Below are 19,623 nucleotides of genomic sequence, written 5' to 3' on the forward strand. Positions count from 1 at the left end.
TCGTATCTACAAGGTCGTATTGTAAACAATTAGATACGCCATTGAGGATGACATTCGTGTTTTTTTACACGACACGTAAAAATTATAATTTTTTTTTTACATTAAATAGTTTAAAATATTCGCTAAATATATTTCGGGGAAATGGAGACCCTTTACTTACTTACTAAGAATGCATGTATGAATTCGCAGACTATGCTCCAATACCACATAAATGATGAGATACCATACAGCGAGCTGTTTTCAGCTTTAGAAAAACTAAAGCAGCAAAACCCACTGGTTGAGGACTATTCAGTGACAGAAACAACTCTAGAAGAAGTATTCCTTTCATTTGCACAAGATGAGCAGACTCCTGAGCAGGAATCGCCCGCTTAAAGCACTGAGTTGATTTTCTTTTAGGCTTGGCATTGCTGAATTAAGTCTTTAATAGAGGGCAGGTTTAGAGAAATTTCTGTGATACAACTCCCAACTGTAGGTAGCTTATATGGCTGGTCCAACATTACTCTAGTTTATACAGGATATTATATTATTTTATGAACTGACAGGTAGTAATAATGTACTGAAAATAGGCTTGAAGTATGTGTCAAAGGAGATCACACTTGTTTATGTATCCTTTCACAAAAAATACTAAGCGCTTAATTATTGTGATGTTAGTGAAGCTTTGCATTAGATATAAAATTAAATTCTAAAACAAGTAATTTCTACAACAACAAAAATATACAGGTTTATTTAGTTATATGAATTCAATTTGTATGAAATTCAACAATTATTTATAAACATTGTTACCTATTAGAAGTGCCTATTTTTAGAGAGATTTAATCTCGATGGTAATTTAAATCTCGTATTTCGTAATATAACGGATTTTTGTATAAGGCAACAGCTTTCAAAAATTAGTTTATAATTTATAATATTATTTATGTTATACAAATAGTTTTTATTGTTTTCTATTTTGCTAGACTTAATACATCATATACAATGTCATCTCAATTAGACTTGCAGTGTTCATGGGTTGATCACCATTACTGAAATATTCTCTTTTTTTCATATAAATTTCTGATTTGTCATTAATGAGTATAGCCACAATGGTTTGATCAAATAACTTGTCTAACATTAACCAAATGGATGTTTTTATGTGTTTAGTTATTAAGTATTGAACCACCATGTTTTGCACAAATTTATTTATTTTAGAATAGTATTAAGCACTCTTATAATCACCTAGTATACCAACTATGAGAAATTATTTTCTTTTAATATTTTTTGTAATCATCACTCATATAAAAAAATATTAACTAAGTATGATGTTTTTAGGTATTAGTTGTACTTTTAAAAATTATTTTAAATTAACTGTTATCTCATGTATTACTTAACTTTTTGATGTATACTTTATACTAATGTGTACTTACAACTTCAATGTTAAATTTGTATGATAATGATATTTATATGATAATTGAGCAGTCAGATAATTATATAAATGCATTCAGTGCATTCTTACGATCTTATACCATTTCTTACAAACAAGAATGTTTGAGTTGATACTATTGTGTAAAGTTATATATTAACTTTTACCTATGTATGAATAAGACTGTTTATTCTAGCAATAAATGTTATGCTTCTTATGATGTGCCTCAATTTTGTATTAAATAAAACATTCCATACTATACTTAATTATTTATTTACATATTATACATAAAATAAGTCTAAAAAAGTAAAGGCAGCATAATAAATATAATAATATCAAAGTAGAATGATGATAAATCAAGTTATCCTTGCCCTTTAAATTGATTGCATTTATCTATTATAGCAGTTGTTATCTACACTAAGTATTCCCATCAAAATGAGTCATGCTTGTAACTTATGTTACCTTGAAATGATATTCCTCGATTTTATACTTAATTTTTGTACTTGGCTTGACCAAATAGCTATAAGAGATGTAATAGAAACTAATATATAAATAATATAATATTATTAATAGTCGGACACTAGATAATTACTACACAAATAGTCACAATGATAACATATTTTGATACTACATAGAACACTTATAATTTGACAATGTATATGAAATCATTAAACCTATTTCTTTGGAGGAATAGTTAAGCTACTCAATGTTTTGTCATAAAAACAATAGTACCGCATTGGCATTGACCTACTTAAAACAATATTACTTATCTATACTTTGTATGCCTAAAGCAGTGAAACATTTTCGTACATCTGCAAATACTTCTTGTGGACTCACTTCTGCATTGACCCTGCAAACTAAGCCCTGTTTGTCATAATGATCAATAATGGGCATAGTATCATTTAGATAAGTATTGAACCTTTTCTTTAGACTTTCAATATTGTCATCAGAACGCCCGCTGCCAGCAGCGCCACGTCCTAAACATCTATCGGTGCATAAATCCCGTGAACACTCAAAAAATAACACGAACAGTAGTTTCGTTTTATCGGACATAACGCGTTCCCAACCCTCTAAATTATCTTTATTACGGGGAAACCCATCAATAAGAAACCGCGACTTTCCGGACTTCTCCATAGCTTTGTGAATTAATGAACACGTAACCTCAACTGGTACGATTTCTCCATTGCGAATTTTCTCCTCAATCATTTCCCCATATTCTGAGCCAGGCCTCTGTCGCTCCTCTCGTAATAAATCGCCAGCCGATAAATGAATAAATCCAAATTCCTTGGATATAAATGTACACTGAGTTCCTTTACCGGCGCCGGGTGCACCCAAGACAAAGACTACTTCCGGCAGCATTTTTGCAATGTATGTCCTCACGGGGCCGAACAAACGATTCCACATGAAATATGTAAGCGAACTGAATCGAAATTTTTAAATTTAATAATTATATTGGAAGAAACATGCGCGTAACCGAGTGTTGTGACCTTGGCTGTTTAGTTGACAGTTTGACATTAGATTTTAGACATAAGTTACATTTCCGATATGTCAGATTTTTTGGACATTACAATACAAGGTTTTGGAGATAATCTGTGCCCTGTAGTAAATAAATAAATAAAATACGTTTATTTTTTAACATAAGATATTCATGGTATCACTTATTCCACGTCATTAAATTCGAGCCTGTTAGCATCCCTACTCAAGCAAAAGCAAGGCAAAGAAGACAGAGGGTGTTGGCAAGTAGCGTGCCCAGCACTACTCCCAGGCCCTTTTATCAACAAGATAATCACCAACCTTTTTTTATAGTAAGCCTTTTTACACAGCTTTTATTTAAAACATTTCTTAAATTTAATAAAAGGCAGAGATAAAAGAGCCTCTAGGATTTTATTAAAGAAGAGTATCCCTTTTCCAAAGAACGAATTACTAACTTTAGACAGTCTAGGTACAGGGAAATTCCAGCCTGCGTTTGTTCCGAGTATTGACATTGTGCGTATGTTCCATTCTAGTAGTGTCTTGTTATTCACCGATTCTCGCTTCTCTCGATATCAAGGTAACAGACTGTATTATAGATTCACGTTAGGACGTGAATCCGTGGTTTCCATTTTTTTATTACGGAATGAGAGTTGATGACCTCATTGCCTATTTTACTATTTCGGTCCTTCAATGGATTTAAATTGGTATGGCATAAAAAAACAACGCTAATAAGGCTAAAAGGAAATTATCATTGAAATAAAACTTATTGAATGAGTGAAATATTTTTTTATTTTCAGTTACAAATTGAGCAAAACCGTGATGACACGCCGTATGCCTGTAAAGAAATAACAAATATTATTAATGACATAATAAAATAACAAACGTAGTTTGTATTCAATTATAGTCAGAAAATAAATAAGTTTGTCCGCAAAAAAATTCAGAACAGGTCTGTGAAAGATTCATCATAAATGTTGTAACAATGTAAACATTAGTAATATATTAAAACTTAATAGGGCATTATTAGAATACGACGTTTAGAAGCATCGAGTTGAAAGTAGGTTCTACTACTCGGTAAAAAAATCGATATGCGTTAACACGAAAATCAGTTTTAAAACGTGAACTTAAGCTTAATAAGTCTTACATTAAATTAAGGAACCGCTGTACAAGTTATTTTTTAATTTGAAAACATGTATTAAAAGACAGCTTACCTTGTTGAAAATTTCAATTGTTAAGAACGTGGAGTGGGGGGTCTCCACTATTAATGGCACCTGTAAAATTAATTAATTGTTGCCTTATTTGGATCTATCACATATTTTATTAATATGGTTCCTTAAATATTTCAGTCCTGTTGAGCTTTATGTAACCACCATGGAGCATCTGGCATAAATTTAACATCATTTTTTCATTCTTTAACTTCTTAACGGAAACGTGGTTTTGAGAAATTGTTGTTAATTACCGATATTTATAGATTGTGTGACTATGTATTTATTAAATAAACATACCTTAATGTAAAAATAAATAGGAGTATCTATCACACATCTTAGATATATGGAAAATCTGTAAAGAAACAAAAATACTTATATTTTTTGCATTTAATGTTATTTATGATTTTAAATTATTTCTTTCTCAGTCCTGTTGAGCTTATGTAACCATCATGTTTGGCATATGGCATAGATTTATCATCATATTATTCGAGAGCAAACCCATTTGTTTATAACAACCATTTCTCTAATAATTCTTAACTGTAGGAAATATCGCAAACAGAACTAATTCTAAGCCCGAACAGAAGGTCTTAATTGAGGGGGCTTAAACTTTTTTTCTATAAATGTTGTTGCTATAATTATTTTGTAATACATATGTCATACTTACTTTGTAATCAGATGCTATTAATTAGAGAAATCATGATACCTGAAACAAAAACAGCGTTTGTAAAATACTGATATGATAACACTTTACCATCAAAGATTTTTTTAATAAGCTTAAATCAGAAGAAAATAAGGTTGTCCTCATCATATCAGAACAGGTCTGTGTTTTGATCATCATTAAAAATACATAAAATTTTGTATGTTTTAATTATATTCAAATAAAGACTTACGTTTTAGAGTTTTTGTAAACACACCTATCTGAAACAAAGTCAACAGTCAGTACTTTTCTAACATTATACAAAACATTTCAGAAGACTGCAACTCACCTTTTAAGTTTAATAATTTTAAACCATGTCATACTGCGTGCATTTTTTTAAAGTAAGACAAAAGTAAAATAGAAAAATTATAATTTAAAAATTAATTACAGTATAATAATGGTGTTGGTGCAACATTTAGCTGGGTATGCTATATCTGGATAATATCACAAATAAAAGTTCGCTCAGCGTGTAGCTTCTATTGAGAACTCATTTACAAATAAAAATGTAGATTGGATGTTACATATAGTACAGTGTTGATGTATTTGATATTTGCTACGCGTTTACAACTTGTCCAAGTATTGAGCGAGGTCGGGTAAACCTTCCTTGAGTCCTTTCCGTTTTCTTGTTTCCTGAAACAAACATTGGTTACAACGGTTGTACTGAGCGTTCAAAAGAACAAAGAGTATTAAAATTTTAATATTTTTAAGTTAATATGTATCGTCTCGCCCGTAGCATGCAGTCCTAGGACATAAGGATAGAGGTCCTATGCAGCGTTTAAAGCGAGTCGAGTTAATCTCCTTCCAACTTAGCCGTAGCCATCATTGCCCTAACACGCGTCAACACGTGCTCTGGCTAAAGCACGGCACGGTAGCGGGAAGGATAATCTTAATTATCTTAAAATATATGGAATTTACCCTACACTTTCTTCTGAAAACGATTTCTTGTACATAAGTGTTTTTTAATTTTACAACAGTATATAAAAGCCGCAGGTATTCTAATAAACACATTGCATATATTAAAAAGATTATAATTTGTTACCTGTACAACGGCGTATGGCTTGGATCCAGGTTCGCTTGGGTCTCCGGGGAGGATTTGCCAGTGGTCAAACACACACTGAGGGAAAGCTTGTCCTCCAGTGTTGGAACGGAGGTCAGCAGTGAATCCGAAGGACTCGTTGACAGGCAGGTAGGCCTTTACCACGAACATGGGAGTTCCGGCAACTTGGGACTCTTCGAACACGTGTCCACGACGACGGTTGAGTACTCCGTAGATTCCACCCACGGCTACTTCAGGGCACTGCAAACGTTAAGACAATTAATCTCATCTGCCAATTCTTGCGAGTACCAACAATTACCCGTCGAGAAACTCTAGTTTTTGAGAGTATCAATTGGCGTAATTATGATTTAGCCAAGTGTTAGTTCTTATATTGTGGCAAAGAATGTATTGTATGGATGTCGCTGCCAAAACACAAAACTGTTATTTTTCCACGCGTCGGAAAAGCGCACGAGCTAACATTTCTCGCCCGCATAGGAATTCACGTGGATAAAGATTTTCTTTCATTTTAGTATTACTTGCTTTCGATGCATTAAATAAAATCAAATAAAGTATAGTATATCAGGGTAAGGTCGGATTATTTTTTTGATAGTTGGCAATGGTCTCGAATTTATTTATTTATTCTCTTCCTAAAAAAAAATACTAAAATTGTGTTCTAGTAAATTTATTACTATAATGTTAAGTTATCAATACATATTTTCGTTTCTACTCTAAGATAAATAGTTGTCAAGATATATTGTTCGAAAAAATAGACATGAAATTTTAATTGCATGTTAAAAAAGATCGGATTATTCTAGGGTAAGTTCGGACTACTGTGTAACATTGATTCTATTGCATATATTAATATGGTTGCCAAGCCCGGTTAAAGATCGGATTACTATTGCTAGTCGTCTGGAGCACCCGTAACTTTTTTTCACCACAAAACGCATGTCTTGCTCAATGCAGCGTTTGACGCGGACTGAAGAGTTGCGGGAAGACAAGATGGCGAATCATATAATGTTGCCAGAAATAAGAAATATCTGGCATTTTAGTAGTAATATGAAGTATCCGATCTTGCTCCGTATCCGACCTTACCCTGATACACCTTAAGCAACGACTACAATATTTATTTAAATTTATATAAAGGGCGAATTCTGCAACAATTACGCGTATTGGCATTAAGGTTAGAATGCATTACCTGAATTTCACAAAGGTACACGGGCTCCATAAGACGCGGGGCAGCAGTCAGGAGACAGGCGTAAAGACATCTTCTTGTCGTTGGAATGATTTGGCCACCACCTCTGTATCACACAATTCAAATTTTACAATGTGTTATGTTTACATAGATTAATAATTTCAAATACTAGATGAATCAAGGGCCTATTAAATGCCTTAGAAATCAGATAAAAATATTGCCCAATGTTTCAATTAAGATATAAATAATAAACAAACCTGTGGATAGCGTCGGTGTGCAGTGTGACATCGTAGATGTTGAACCTGACACCTCGCAAGTTCTCTTCGGCCATGACTCCCTCCTTGGCCGCCCATTGGAAACCAGCAACCACGGAATCCTTGATTTCGTTAAGGTATTGCACTCCCTTAGTACAGTCGACGAGAAGGTTAGGGCCGGTACCTTCGGGACCGAAACACCAGATCTTACGGGCCTCGGTCAAGTCGTACTCGTATTTCTCGGTCAGGTAACGCGCACGGGTCTTGAAGTCGTCACGTGGGTTAACTTTACCCTGTGAAAGAAATGTATGGTCTTAGAAAAGATTAACGTAATGGCATACGCTAATTCAAGAATCGTAAATTTATACACTTTATGAATAGTTGTATCTTCTAGCCCGTAGCATGCAGTCCCAGGACATAAGGATAGAGGTCCTATGCAGCGCTTAAAGCTAGTAGAGTTTCTCTCCTTCCCACAAAGCCGTAGCCTTCAATGCCCTGACACGCGAATACACGTGCCCTTGCTAAGGCACGGCACGGTAGTCGGAAGGGTTACACATTTTCTTTAATATGTTGGAAAAAAATGCAAAAGATACATTTATGTATTTACCTTGTGATCAAAATATATATCATTTGTATACCAGTAAAACATGCATAATATGGAGTAGAGTTTAAAAAACTTACATCATCAATATCCTCTGGCAGACCATCAGGCATGGGGCAGGCCCTCATGAACAGACGGTTGTGCTTGTTGGGAGACTTGGACAGACACATTTGGTTGGACTCTTCACCCACTGTCTCACGGTATGACACCACAGGGTCGGATTTCTTGATTGGAATGCATGCGTGGTCTTCTTCTAAGTCCTAACAAAACAGAAATATGTCACAATATATTTTCATTATACCTACAGTTCACTTCATAACGTGATGAATCAAATACATACCTTAAGACAGATCTCAAGATGAAGTTCTCCAGCACCAGCCACAATGTGTTCACCGGACTCCTCATTAATGCACTGCACCATAGGGTCGGATTTGGCCAAACGCTTAAGACCTTCCACTAGCTTGGGAAGATCAGCTGGATTCTTGGGCTCAACAGCCACGCGCACTACAGGCGAGACACTGAATTTCATGACCTGTTTACAGAAAAAATATTATGGTAAAACTGAGTATGATACAATTTTTTTTGAATACTTATCGATAAATAATATATGTAACAATTGAGCTCATACTTTCAAAAACTAAACGACGCCAGTTGTTAGAGTGCATGTATCAATCATTTTTGGGGTCATAAGCTATGGAAGCATATGGCCAATTCCGGAAAGACTGTACTGTCAGTCCTCTTTGACACCCAGAAGGTTATATTAATCAACTGGCAACACTTGGGACTATACTTAAAAATTTTCACATGCTGTGAATTTCACTTTATAAGAAGAAATTTTGTGTTAAGAATAACTTGTCAACTAATGTTTATTCTTACCTTCATGTTGTGGGCGTTCTTGAAGGTGGTAATGGTACCAGTCTTGACAAGGAACTGGTCAACTCCTACCAGACCACAAATGTTACCAGAAGGCACATCTTCAATGGCTTCGACGTAACGACCCATCATAAGAATGGTACGCTGGATGGTCTTCTCGTACAGGTCCTAAGATAGATAACAACACCATATATGTTAAATGATGGTCACATTATAATAATTTAATAGAAAAAATCAGATTTAAATAAAATACATATACAATAGCAATTTCATGACTTACCTCTTTCTTGCCGGGCTGGTAGTTGGGTCCCATGATACGCGCCTTCTGTCCGGTAGCTACTTTTCCGGAGAAAACACGTCCGAAGGCGTAGAAACGTCCCTTGTCAGATGTCGGTACCATTTTGCTCACGTACATCATCAGGGGTGCTTCAGGGTCACAGTTCTAAGAGATGCTTACTAATTTAAGTTTTGTTTGAACACAAATATATATATTTTAAGTAAAATATTAAAAATACAATACTGTTTAATAACTGAACATTTTCAACATACCTTGACACCAAGAGCGGCCTCGTCGTCATGAGGTCCCTCGTACAACATCTCCATACGGTATTTCTGGGCGACTACAGGGGAAGGCAAGTGGATGGCAATCATCTGAAGTAGAGCTTCACCAGCTGGCAGCCAGCTACGCATGACAACCTGCACGAGAACGCAAGAAAAATAAAACATTGTCATCCAGGAATTTTAAGACTAAATTCTCGAAGTTTTAAAAAGTACAATGAGATAACAAAAATGTATCAATCATTTTTGGGGTCATACGCTATGGAGAGCATATAACCAATTCCGGAAAGAATTGCTGTAAGTCCTCTTTGACACCCAGAAGTTTATAAGAATCAACTGGCAACACTTGGGACTACAAGCACTGTGTTCAGCATACGAAAATTGTACCTTCAATAAAGCCTTTCCGTCCTTGTCAGAGTCCTCGTGCTTGAGGGTGACTCCGATCTTCGTGAGCAGACTGTCGATCTCTTCTTTACGGAAGTTCATAATAGCGTTGAACACCTTGTAGATAGGGTCCAGCACATACATACAGAATGAACGCTTGTTGTCGCCGTCTTTTTGCTTTGCCCATTTCTTTGTTTTTGCATTGAAGAAGTTCTCTCCCCAAAGCCTACATAATTAATATTTAAAATTAATTTAACTGTTTTTCATAACTAAGTAATCATATTAATAGAAAGCACAAATAGATATAAAAATATGCTGGGAGAAGTCTTTTGTTTTTTTTTTATAAAAAGTATCTGTATCTCAGTACTAGTTGCAAAACATCCATGAAGAATGCCTTACCAATCCAAGCTAAGATCTCAATATCCGTCCTTGTCTGCCACTGGTGTATAGCATTATAAACTTTACCCAGTATCAATAGGACGGTTCAAAAGTTTTATTAAATTGATATCTCATGTTTTGTTTTATCCATGTTGAAGGTATTGACACCAATAAACTAAAGCTTAGACATTGTACACGCGTCAATAACTACCTTTTCTGCAGCATAATTTTTCAAAGAAATCAAGTCTGTATTAAGCTAAAAGTAACTGAATTTTTCTGTTCATAGTGTTTATCAATAACTGAAAGATCATGAATTTATGCATAGGTAGGTTTATTGTAAGTAGTTCTCATCTCAGATGAAAAAACACCTCCTTTAAAAGCTAGTTGCATAATCCAAGCTACAAACGACGAAAGTATTGATTGCTTGCAGCTAGCCGCGTTTTTATGAGACTTGTTGGAAAAGCTTGATAATGTACATTGTGTCAAAATCTTATTTAATAAATTGTTAAGTTTGCTCAATACAGGGATGAAATTTTTTAGAAAAATTTACTATAGATGTTTTGTTGGCGTTTTAATCTACACAAGAACTAGTTCTTGTCCTAATTCTATGGAAACACACACGCTCGCATAAAAAATTAAATAGTATATGTAATTACGTAAACATCTTATTGCGAATTACTTATATTTTATAATATTAAAATTGGATGAAAATTCATTGTTCTCGATGAACGTAATACGTAATTTCTAAAGGGATACAAATGTATATACTACATATTAATAATGCCTTGAAAATACAAGTGACCAGACATTCAATTTCATAATTACCTTATTTATTTTAAATGCTTAGTTTATCAATATTACCTGTTCATAAGCTTGACAAGGTCGATCTTGAATTTGTCGGCGTACATTTCAGAGAACTGTTTGAGTGTGAAGGCCCAGCCGTGAAGACCAGAACCAAAACCTACTGATCCCTTGCTAGGGTCAACGCGGACCTCACCTGGTAGTGGAAAATAGATTGTAACATTATTTTTAAATAATCATTACGGCCATTTTTTATAAGTAAATCTAAAAAGTCGTTGAATTTATTTTATAAATTAAAACAAGTTACTTTTATTATACCCGTTTTTATGAAAATTATAAACTAAAAACATTACATGACTAATTAATCTCTTTTGGGTGTTTCATTTAACATATAGGTTACAAGTTGCTAATAAAAGAAACAATAATTTTAAATATTAATATTTCTCCTTAGATCTGCATCTGCACCATTACTTGGATTATTTAATCATTATTTGTCAGTACCAAGGCACGTGAAATAACAGTTTACCACACGTGCATGATGACGTCACAAATTGATAATTTTTAACAATTTCAATGTCAGGTCAATGACATGCATTATTCAACCAATCACAAACCATTTCATAAGCTAACATAAAAATATGCTGATGGATAATACATATCAACAGATATAAGTAACTTATAATTTCTTTCTATGATTTATCTTAATATATATATTTCTTGTGTGCGTGTGTATGTGACTAAACTCCTCCTAAACGACTGGACCAATTTTGATGAAATTTTTTGTGTGTGTTCGTGGAGATTCGAGAATGGTTTAGATTCACAATTTTGTCCGCCGGACAATGTTTTTTTTAATTAATTAGTAGTTGTTGATTTTGGAATGTTTTACATTGGATCCGACAGACGGCGCTACCATCGCACTGTCAAATTTTAAATAATATTCGAATTTTAATTTTAGTCTGTCCCGACAGCGCTGCGATCAAATTAAAAAAAAGTTTTGTTATCATTGTGTTATTGTAGACCATGTGCTGGATCGCTAGATATTGTCATAACATTTGAATAATAATTTTCATCAAAATGGTCCAGAATGTTTTAGCTTATTAACCCTAGATAACTAAACATTCGTCCACGCGACGACGCTCCTTTCCGCAAAAGTCGAATGAACTTGTTTCCCCGCGCCCCACGTCGGTAAATCTTTTTCTACCTTCCTGATTGGTCTAATCAGTATGTCGCGTGATGCGATTGCAAGCACATGCTAATTAGGATCTGACCTGTGGCAATCTCGTCGCCCGATTGACGAAAGTTTAGTTCCTAAGCAAGTTTTTTTGATAAGGTATGTACATTACTGTTTGGCTATTTTTTTTTATTTTACTTGGAAAAAACACATGTTTTTTTTATGTTTATTATAAATAGATAAATTATGTTTACTTGATAATTTTCTAACTTTCATTATTTGTAAAAAAAAGAAGAAATTTTGTTTATTTTTATAGAAAAGCCTATTGTTTTTATGTTTGTTAAGATTTATGTACCTGCTTAATTTTTTAGATGGATTTGAGGAATCAAGAGGATGAGATACGCCAGTGGCTCGATGCTTCTGCATCACAGATGACGAAATTGAGTAAGGATCTGATAATTCGACTTCGGAGACGGAGGACAATTTGGAGGTAGAAATTCATCACGACACTAGCAGCGATTCAGATTCCCCTAGTGAAACTTCAGCGTCAGAAGATGATACCATGCGACCAAGTAAGAGACAAAGAACTCAAATTATAGATTCTGATGACTCTGTAACTGAAGATATTGCTACAACGAATTCTCCAAACACAATCCAGATTAATCCTCATGTTCCATGTCATAACCCAAAGATGGCCACTATGCATTTTTTATAACATGCTAAACTTATCTTCAATCAATGCATATTATGTTATTCACGTCTCAAGTAACGTAAGAAACAATAAAAAACCAATGTCTCGACGTGATTTTGTAATGAAGATAGGAGACCAACTAATGGAGCCCTGGCTACGTCAACGAATACAGACAGTGACTTTGAGGCGTGATATCAAAGTTATGATACAAGACATTCTCGGCGACTCTTCTAATATAGAAGCTCCTGTTCCTTCTGCTTCAAACGTGCGCAAAATATGTTATTTATGTCCGTCAAAGGCTCGAAGAATGGCGAAACATCGGTGCATGAAATGCAAAAATGCAATTTGTGGCTCACACAATGTAGACATGTGTAGTAGCTGTGTAGAATAGTCATTTATTATTATTATTATCATAATTAGTTCCTATTAAACCAAACTTAATTGCCATGTACCAAATTACTATTTCTAATAAATACTTTTGAATATTATTCACGTTTTTTATTGCGTAGTCTGCTTGACGAATGTTTAGTTACTATGTGACTGTAAATATAGTTTAGTTATCTAGGGTTAAAAAAAGTTTGAAATTTTCAAATTAAAGACGTATAGACAGGACAACGTCTGTCGGATCCGCTAGTATATACTATAAAATTAGTACAAAATTCTAGTAAACACCCAGTCCATATGGTATTTTTAACTAGCAAATTGAAGAATGGACAGAAAGCTTCAAATTATTCACTGAATGATTTTCTTTTAGGTAATGATTATTGTGTTGATAATGTCATAAACAAATTACTGAAGATATTTATAAAAGAACAACATAAGAAATCTACAGTTATATAATATCTATAATAAAAGTAAATTAAAATATTAGCTTAAAGGAATAAAAGACAAAAGCAGGAGAATATTTCACAACAAAAAAATTGTTTCTATTGTTTCCTACCATATTTGACATTTGAGTTTTCGAAAGTCCTTAAAACATAAGAAATAATTTCAAAATAAAATATAAATTCACATATAATCCACAACATCAATAAACAGCAACACCTATCACCATATGTAGATCATACTACCAAATGACTCTCCTCACCATCCAGTTTTAATAAAAAAAACTGAGATAGAGTTCTAAACCCTAGACAGGGTCCAGTATCAAGGACCATATAATCATTTTATAGCAATATCAATCAAATGACTAGGTTGTACTTGAATGTCACAATCATGCTGATAAAGCCACTTATGTGTGCAACCATGTCATACATCAGTGTTGTCTTAAGTAGATTTAGAATAGTATGTATGATACCTTACTAACCATATATTTAATGTGTAAGAGACAGCAGGAAGTTATTAATAACTAAAATTATAGACTTACCCATAGGGCCACCATCATCATTGTAAGTGGCAATAATAACGTTAACATTTTCCACAATACGCTGGAAAGTCTGGTACAACTCTTCAGCCTCAAGTTGCAACTCCAAGAGGGCACGATCCATCTTGTTCATGAACAAAATTGGCTTAATACGCTCGGCAATAGCTTGACGAAGTACAGTCTCAGTTTGAACACATACACCTAGACAAACAAGATAATGATTATTTCAAGGTTAAATATTGTAAAATTTAGAAAAAAATGTTTAGTAAATATGTTTAAAGACTTAACAATAACCAGCAAGAGCATTTTTACATAGTATAAAGTATTTCAATAAATTTTGTTTGAATCAAGTAGAAGTACTTACCGGAAACACAGTCTACAACAACCAAGGCACCATCGGTTACACGGAGGGCAGCTGTCACCTCAGAAGAGAAGTCAACGTGTCCAGGTGAGTCAATCAAGTTGATTAAGAAACCCTTTTCACTCTTTTCACGCTGGTCAGGGTTTGTGATGAATACCAAATCTTTCTCTTCGAGCTCGAAGTACATAGATATGGCCCTAAAAATATAAGACCAGTTAGTAACTTCGAAATTAAAAGTAAATGTGAATATGATATTGTAATGACATCAGATGGCCGTTCTAAAAAATCTTCAAAATAATTCAGATTTTTAATGGTAAGAACATTCATCATGGAAAAGTTAACTATAAGAAAAAGAAATTTGTTACAATATGGCATTCTATAAAATTGAAAGTATGTTGTAAAAATATTATGCAAATTATTGCATGAATAAAGTTCATTGTTGTGCTATGAAATCTGTTTTTATATTTCAAAGGGTGCTTACTTTTGAAGTTACATGTTTAGCAACTTCATTGAGTTAAGATAAAAAATTTGACATTTATAGGTTAGAGTGAAAGTGCAACCATATTGCATGGAAGTGCATCTTACGTAGATTTGATGGTGATACATCTGTCTTGTTCGTCTTTACGTGTGTCCGTGAATCGTGTCTCGCCGGCCCTCGCACCAGCAATGATACCGGCTTTTGATACCAGCGAGTCTGTCAGTGTAGACTTGCCGTGGTCGACGTGCGCTATCACGGACATGTTTCGGATATTCCGCTTCTTGTCCATCATCCCACGGATTTCGTCTACTGTGAAATTCACCTGCACAAACCAAAAGCTCACTTAACATCATGAACACGTACATCTTAAAGCAAAACAATAAACCAAGTCTCAATTTTGAAACGCACTTCTCGTATTCATCTTATAATAGGTTAATAATTATTTCTTAGTCGTAAAACGATGCTTTAGGTTTTTCACAACACTTCACTTGGAACACTTCGAAAACGTCATCCCAATACAAAGAAGTCCGACGTGATGAAACTATGTTAAAAACTAATTTTATCACAAATTACACCAAAATATACTCGCTAATTAACAGAACTGTTATTTCGCTACACTTTTCTTTTCACAATTATCATTTTCTATACTTACCATATTGGATGGTTTATGATTTCCTTTTAATAATATTAACTACCATACGCCAACAATGGCGTACGCGTGAAAAAGAACTCTTTTCCACTTCGTGGGCCGGATGTGGACAACAACTGTCACTGTCAAGATTAGAGTAAGCCAAAGACAACACTTGTTTCTACTTGTATGATCATAGTTTGTTCGTGCACTATGAGCAGTAATGTGAAATAATTATTTTCATAATAAACTAAGAACACAACCTCGTATTAATAATTATTATTTAATCAAAATCAAAGTATATTAATTTTTGTGTATAAATAAATTACATAGTCTCCTTATGATCCACTGGCTCGAAGTGGACTTATGATAAACGGACTAAACACTAGATGTCGGTGTATGCAAAAATTTAAAGACACTAGTTAGATTTTCATCTACTCGCCAATAGATGCTACTAGTATGCACTAATTTTCATTTAATATTTTATATGTAATTTTTATATACATAGCATATGTTAAAGTTTCATCAAAAAAATGTTATACTGATTAATTTATAATTATATCCTAGTAACAACAATAATTGTTAGTTATGTATCAACCTTTACGAGAATAATTATTACTACCAGAGCCCTTATGTTAGGAAAATTTTATTTTACATTTACATGTTAATTTTAAATGAACTTAAATTTTAAAGTACTTTTCTTTTACTCAAAGCTAGTGATAAATGTTGGTCTATAAATTTATTTGAAAATATTAAAAATACACTCTAAATGTCTTTGATAGTGCCTAACCTAACCTATATGTCTATGACAAACCAAGGCGTCATACAAAATTTAACTTATTTATTAACACCTTCTTGTGTTCCTTTACGTACCGAATCAAATAAGTTAATTTAACTGACTGACAGTTAAATTTACGACAATATATATTATGTCTATTGCCCCACAGTTTCACCTGCTTCAATTTGGCTGACATACATAATATTAATCAGTAATAATGTAATTATTGTTAACAAGTCAAAGACTTCCACTGTCGTTGGCCGATGTCAAGCAGCTTCTAGGAACTGAAAGTTGGCATAAGCACTATTATCTGACCCATTTTCAATTGTAGATACAATACTAGTGAACATTCATTAGCTATTGTAACCCATTAAAAGCAAGTGCAAGCGAAGAGGGTAGAAAGTTTTAAAGTTTTAAAAATTAAGCAAATAAATTATTTATTTAACACAGAAAATAAGGAAAATTATCTAGGTATATCCTCTACACAAGCTTAATTTACAATATTGTGTAGTATATACACGTTTTATAACACTCCCAAAGGCGTAAATATCTGTCAGAAAATGAGGGAACTTCAGGGTGAGGGTTGCGATTTGATCAGTTTGCTATAATTTGTAACGAGGGCGTCGGTAGGGCTGTACAAAAGATGTTAGAATGTATGACCAACTGCTTTTTAAATATATTTTAATTATTCTGTTGTATAAAAAGTTATTTTTATGTTATTCATACATAGACGTGAAACGTATAGAAATTAAATACCTAAAATAAATTGAAATTATTTGGATTTATACCAATAATTGCCCAAAAACTTTTCTCAGTCAAAAATTTCAGTATAATTTGCGTCACAAAAAATATTATTATTTTTTTATTTTACTTTTACTGATAAATCTTTCAAGACTTACTTTCACTGTTAATTTTGTACTACAATTATTAAAATGTACCTTATTCCTTTTTTATTTTCCTATTTTTGTATTATTTTTTATTATTACATATTATTATTTTGTGTGTTCCGTAAGTAAAAAATGTTGTGTTATTGTTCCTAAATGCACAATATTACTATTTATTAACCAATTCATTACACATTTAGCGGGAAATACAATCAAAGAATTATAATACTGAATTAAATGTGAATTATGATTATGTTAATTGCCAGAATTTTACTGTAAAGTTCAGGTAGGTATTTAACCTGACCTAAGTTTGTGGCAGCCCTATAGCATCGAGGGTCAAATAGTTGAAGGTCATCAAATTGGAAATTGCTCAATAAAAAGATAATTACGATCGACGATAAATCTAAGTTTGCTTGGCTACATTCGAGGGTAAACAAACTTTAAAAAGGGCGCCGAAATTACACCAATCAATACATCCTTATAATCATCTAATGAAAGGTCAATGTCCAACGGAATCATCCATTTAGTTTGTTTTTTAAGAAATAAACATTTATTAAGAAGATAATCTTTCTTTTACATGACTTTCTTGGTTCATTAAGTTGATTAATACTGCCTTATAAATAAACATGTAATAACGGCAATCAAGATTTTTTAAAATTTACCAAAATATTCAAAAATCTTTCTTCTAGAGTTTTTAAAAATCAACATAATATGTATACTTTTTTCGGGAAAAATATTTATGATTATATTTGAGTGATACATTATAATTAATATTAATTAAAATGTGATAATATTAATTCAAATATTAAAATGCGATAAGGTAGTGACAAAATAATATAAAAGTATAATGATATGATTCATCAATCAATCAGAATAAAAAATATTTAACTGTGATTTTAATAAGCAACTTTTACATTCACAGTAAAATAATTCATCAACAGTCTTGTGCAAAGGCTGTTTCAGCCTAGAGGAATCAGTTACCACCGTCCTGGAATGCGAGGCTGTGACTGCCCAATGATCAGAAATCCTCGTAGCAGTAACGTGAAGCCTGCGAAATGTTCAGGAAACTTCTGAACTTCTGAACTTCTGGAAGGAGCTAGAATTACTTAATTAGGCAGGCGTAGTTATACCAGAAACCTTTGACCCTATCCTCTAAGCTACCACATTTGAAGAACAATTCTTAGCAAGTCCATGTAACGCAAACGAAATCTGAATAATGATTACGGTGTCGGGTTCAGTGGTGGGCAGTATGGGTAAACTAAAAAAGTGAATCCGGATATTAAATAAAAAATTGCTTAAGAAGCTGTGTATGCCAAACAAGAAAATCTCAATGACTTATGAATCACGCTTATATCGACCGAACTTTCCCAAGGTCTTCACATGCGTTCTGTCAATCTGCCAGGGATACGAGGAAAAACTACTTAAACTCTGAATATACTCTTAATATAGTTTTATTACACATAATATTATTAAAGGACATGCTTTAAACTCTTTAAGAGGCGATATTACATTTGTTTCAGTGAATAATACGAAAGAGCAGTGCTGGTACAGTGGTTTCAAAGTGCGACTGTCATCACTGACGTCGTAGATTCGATATCCTTCTGCGCACCAGTGCCTTTATTCGCATTAACTAAACATTGCTTAACATTTGCTAGTACGTTAAGGAAAGCATCGAGACAGAACTGGCATGACTTAGACGTAGACGGTGTGGGTCAGACCGACTACATTAAGTTGGCGTGTAGGCACACCCCTGTTGTATGTTTATAAATTCTGATTATTAAACACATTATATCAACCTTTATTATCTTTATAACATGAAATGTTTTCCCACGCCCGACTTATTGACCGAAACGTTTCTCTATACTTTGAGTTATGTTGAATTAGATAAATAATTTAAATAAATGCGCTAATAATTCTGATGGTAATAATATAAGTACATATGGAGATTAAGGAAGTACAATTTCGACAGGCAATGGATATTTATACATTTTTAACATTATATATTGAAACACGTAATAAATTATTTAGGATCTTGTCTAATCTAGCTTGTTTAACCACATTGATAAAACTATTTTTTTTTGTTTTGCTTATGTATGCAATAATGTGGTGGTGGTAAATTTTTTATCTGTGGTACATATACCATTAAGGTTTTGGGTTAAGCAGACGTTTGAACGGCTGTCATTAAATATATTTCTTTTTTAATATTTAAATTCAACATTTGCCAGTGTCATATTCAAAATAAGATCCAATTAACGGAAGTAGAATATTCTGTTCCTATGTGTCATGGACTGGCACTACGCCACACCACCCGAATTACAAATTATTTTAAAAATACACTATGCAGCTGGATAGTGTTACTTTATGCCATGAGCCTGTTGCCTTGCCTGACTGATTAGGCATCAAGTAAGCCACTTGATTTGT

At 33.3% G+C, this 19,623-nt stretch overlaps 3 protein-coding genes across 4 annotated transcripts in view; 1 reads left to right on the forward strand and 2 right to left on the reverse strand.

Annotated features, from left to right (window-relative positions):
* The window catches only part of LOC110996304 (phospholipid-transporting ATPase ABCA1), a 35,371-nt gene extending 33,758 nt beyond the window's left edge, over window positions 1–1,613 (forward strand). For both annotated transcript variants that reach the window (XM_045629163.1, XM_045629184.1), the window contains one exon: window positions 190–1,613. In XM_045629163.1, coding sequence (XP_045485119.1) covers window positions 190–372 — 183 coding nt within the window. In that variant the 3' untranslated portion in view covers window positions 373–1,613. The remainder of the gene's footprint in view (window positions 1–189) is intronic.
* A 332-nt stretch (window positions 1,614–1,945) lies between these two features.
* LOC110996305 (UMP-CMP kinase-like) lies at window positions 1,946–2,906 on the reverse strand. Its single transcript, XM_022263907.2, has one exon. It carries the CDS (start codon window positions 2,798–2,800, stop codon window positions 2,159–2,161), a length of 642 nt encoding a protein of 213 aa, XP_022119599.1. The 5' UTR covers window positions 2,801–2,906; the 3' UTR covers window positions 1,946–2,158.
* Window positions 2,907–5,233: 2,327 nt separating this feature from the next.
* LOC110996302 (translation elongation factor 2) lies at window positions 5,234–15,705 on the reverse strand. The gene is made up of 15 exons (XM_022263903.2): window positions 15,565–15,705; window positions 15,020–15,234; window positions 14,438–14,631; window positions 14,077–14,274; window positions 10,909–11,044; window positions 9,673–9,895; window positions 9,277–9,423; window positions 9,008–9,169; window positions 8,731–8,895; window positions 8,195–8,386; window positions 7,935–8,114; window positions 7,257–7,546; window positions 7,003–7,105; window positions 5,811–6,068; window positions 5,234–5,401 (listed from the first exon to the last, which is right to left on the reverse strand). Exons 1-15 carry the CDS (start codon window positions 15,565–15,567, stop codon window positions 5,333–5,335), a joined length of 2,535 nt encoding a protein of 844 aa, XP_022119595.1. The 5' UTR covers window positions 15,568–15,705; the 3' UTR covers window positions 5,234–5,332.
* Between the last annotated feature and the right edge of the window lie 3,918 nt (window positions 15,706–19,623).

This window comes from Pieris rapae, chromosome 1 (assembly GCF_905147795.1).
Source record: "Pieris rapae chromosome 1, ilPieRapa1.1, whole genome shotgun sequence".
Classification (NCBI taxonomy): domain Eukaryota; kingdom Metazoa; phylum Arthropoda; class Insecta; order Lepidoptera; family Pieridae; genus Pieris; species Pieris rapae.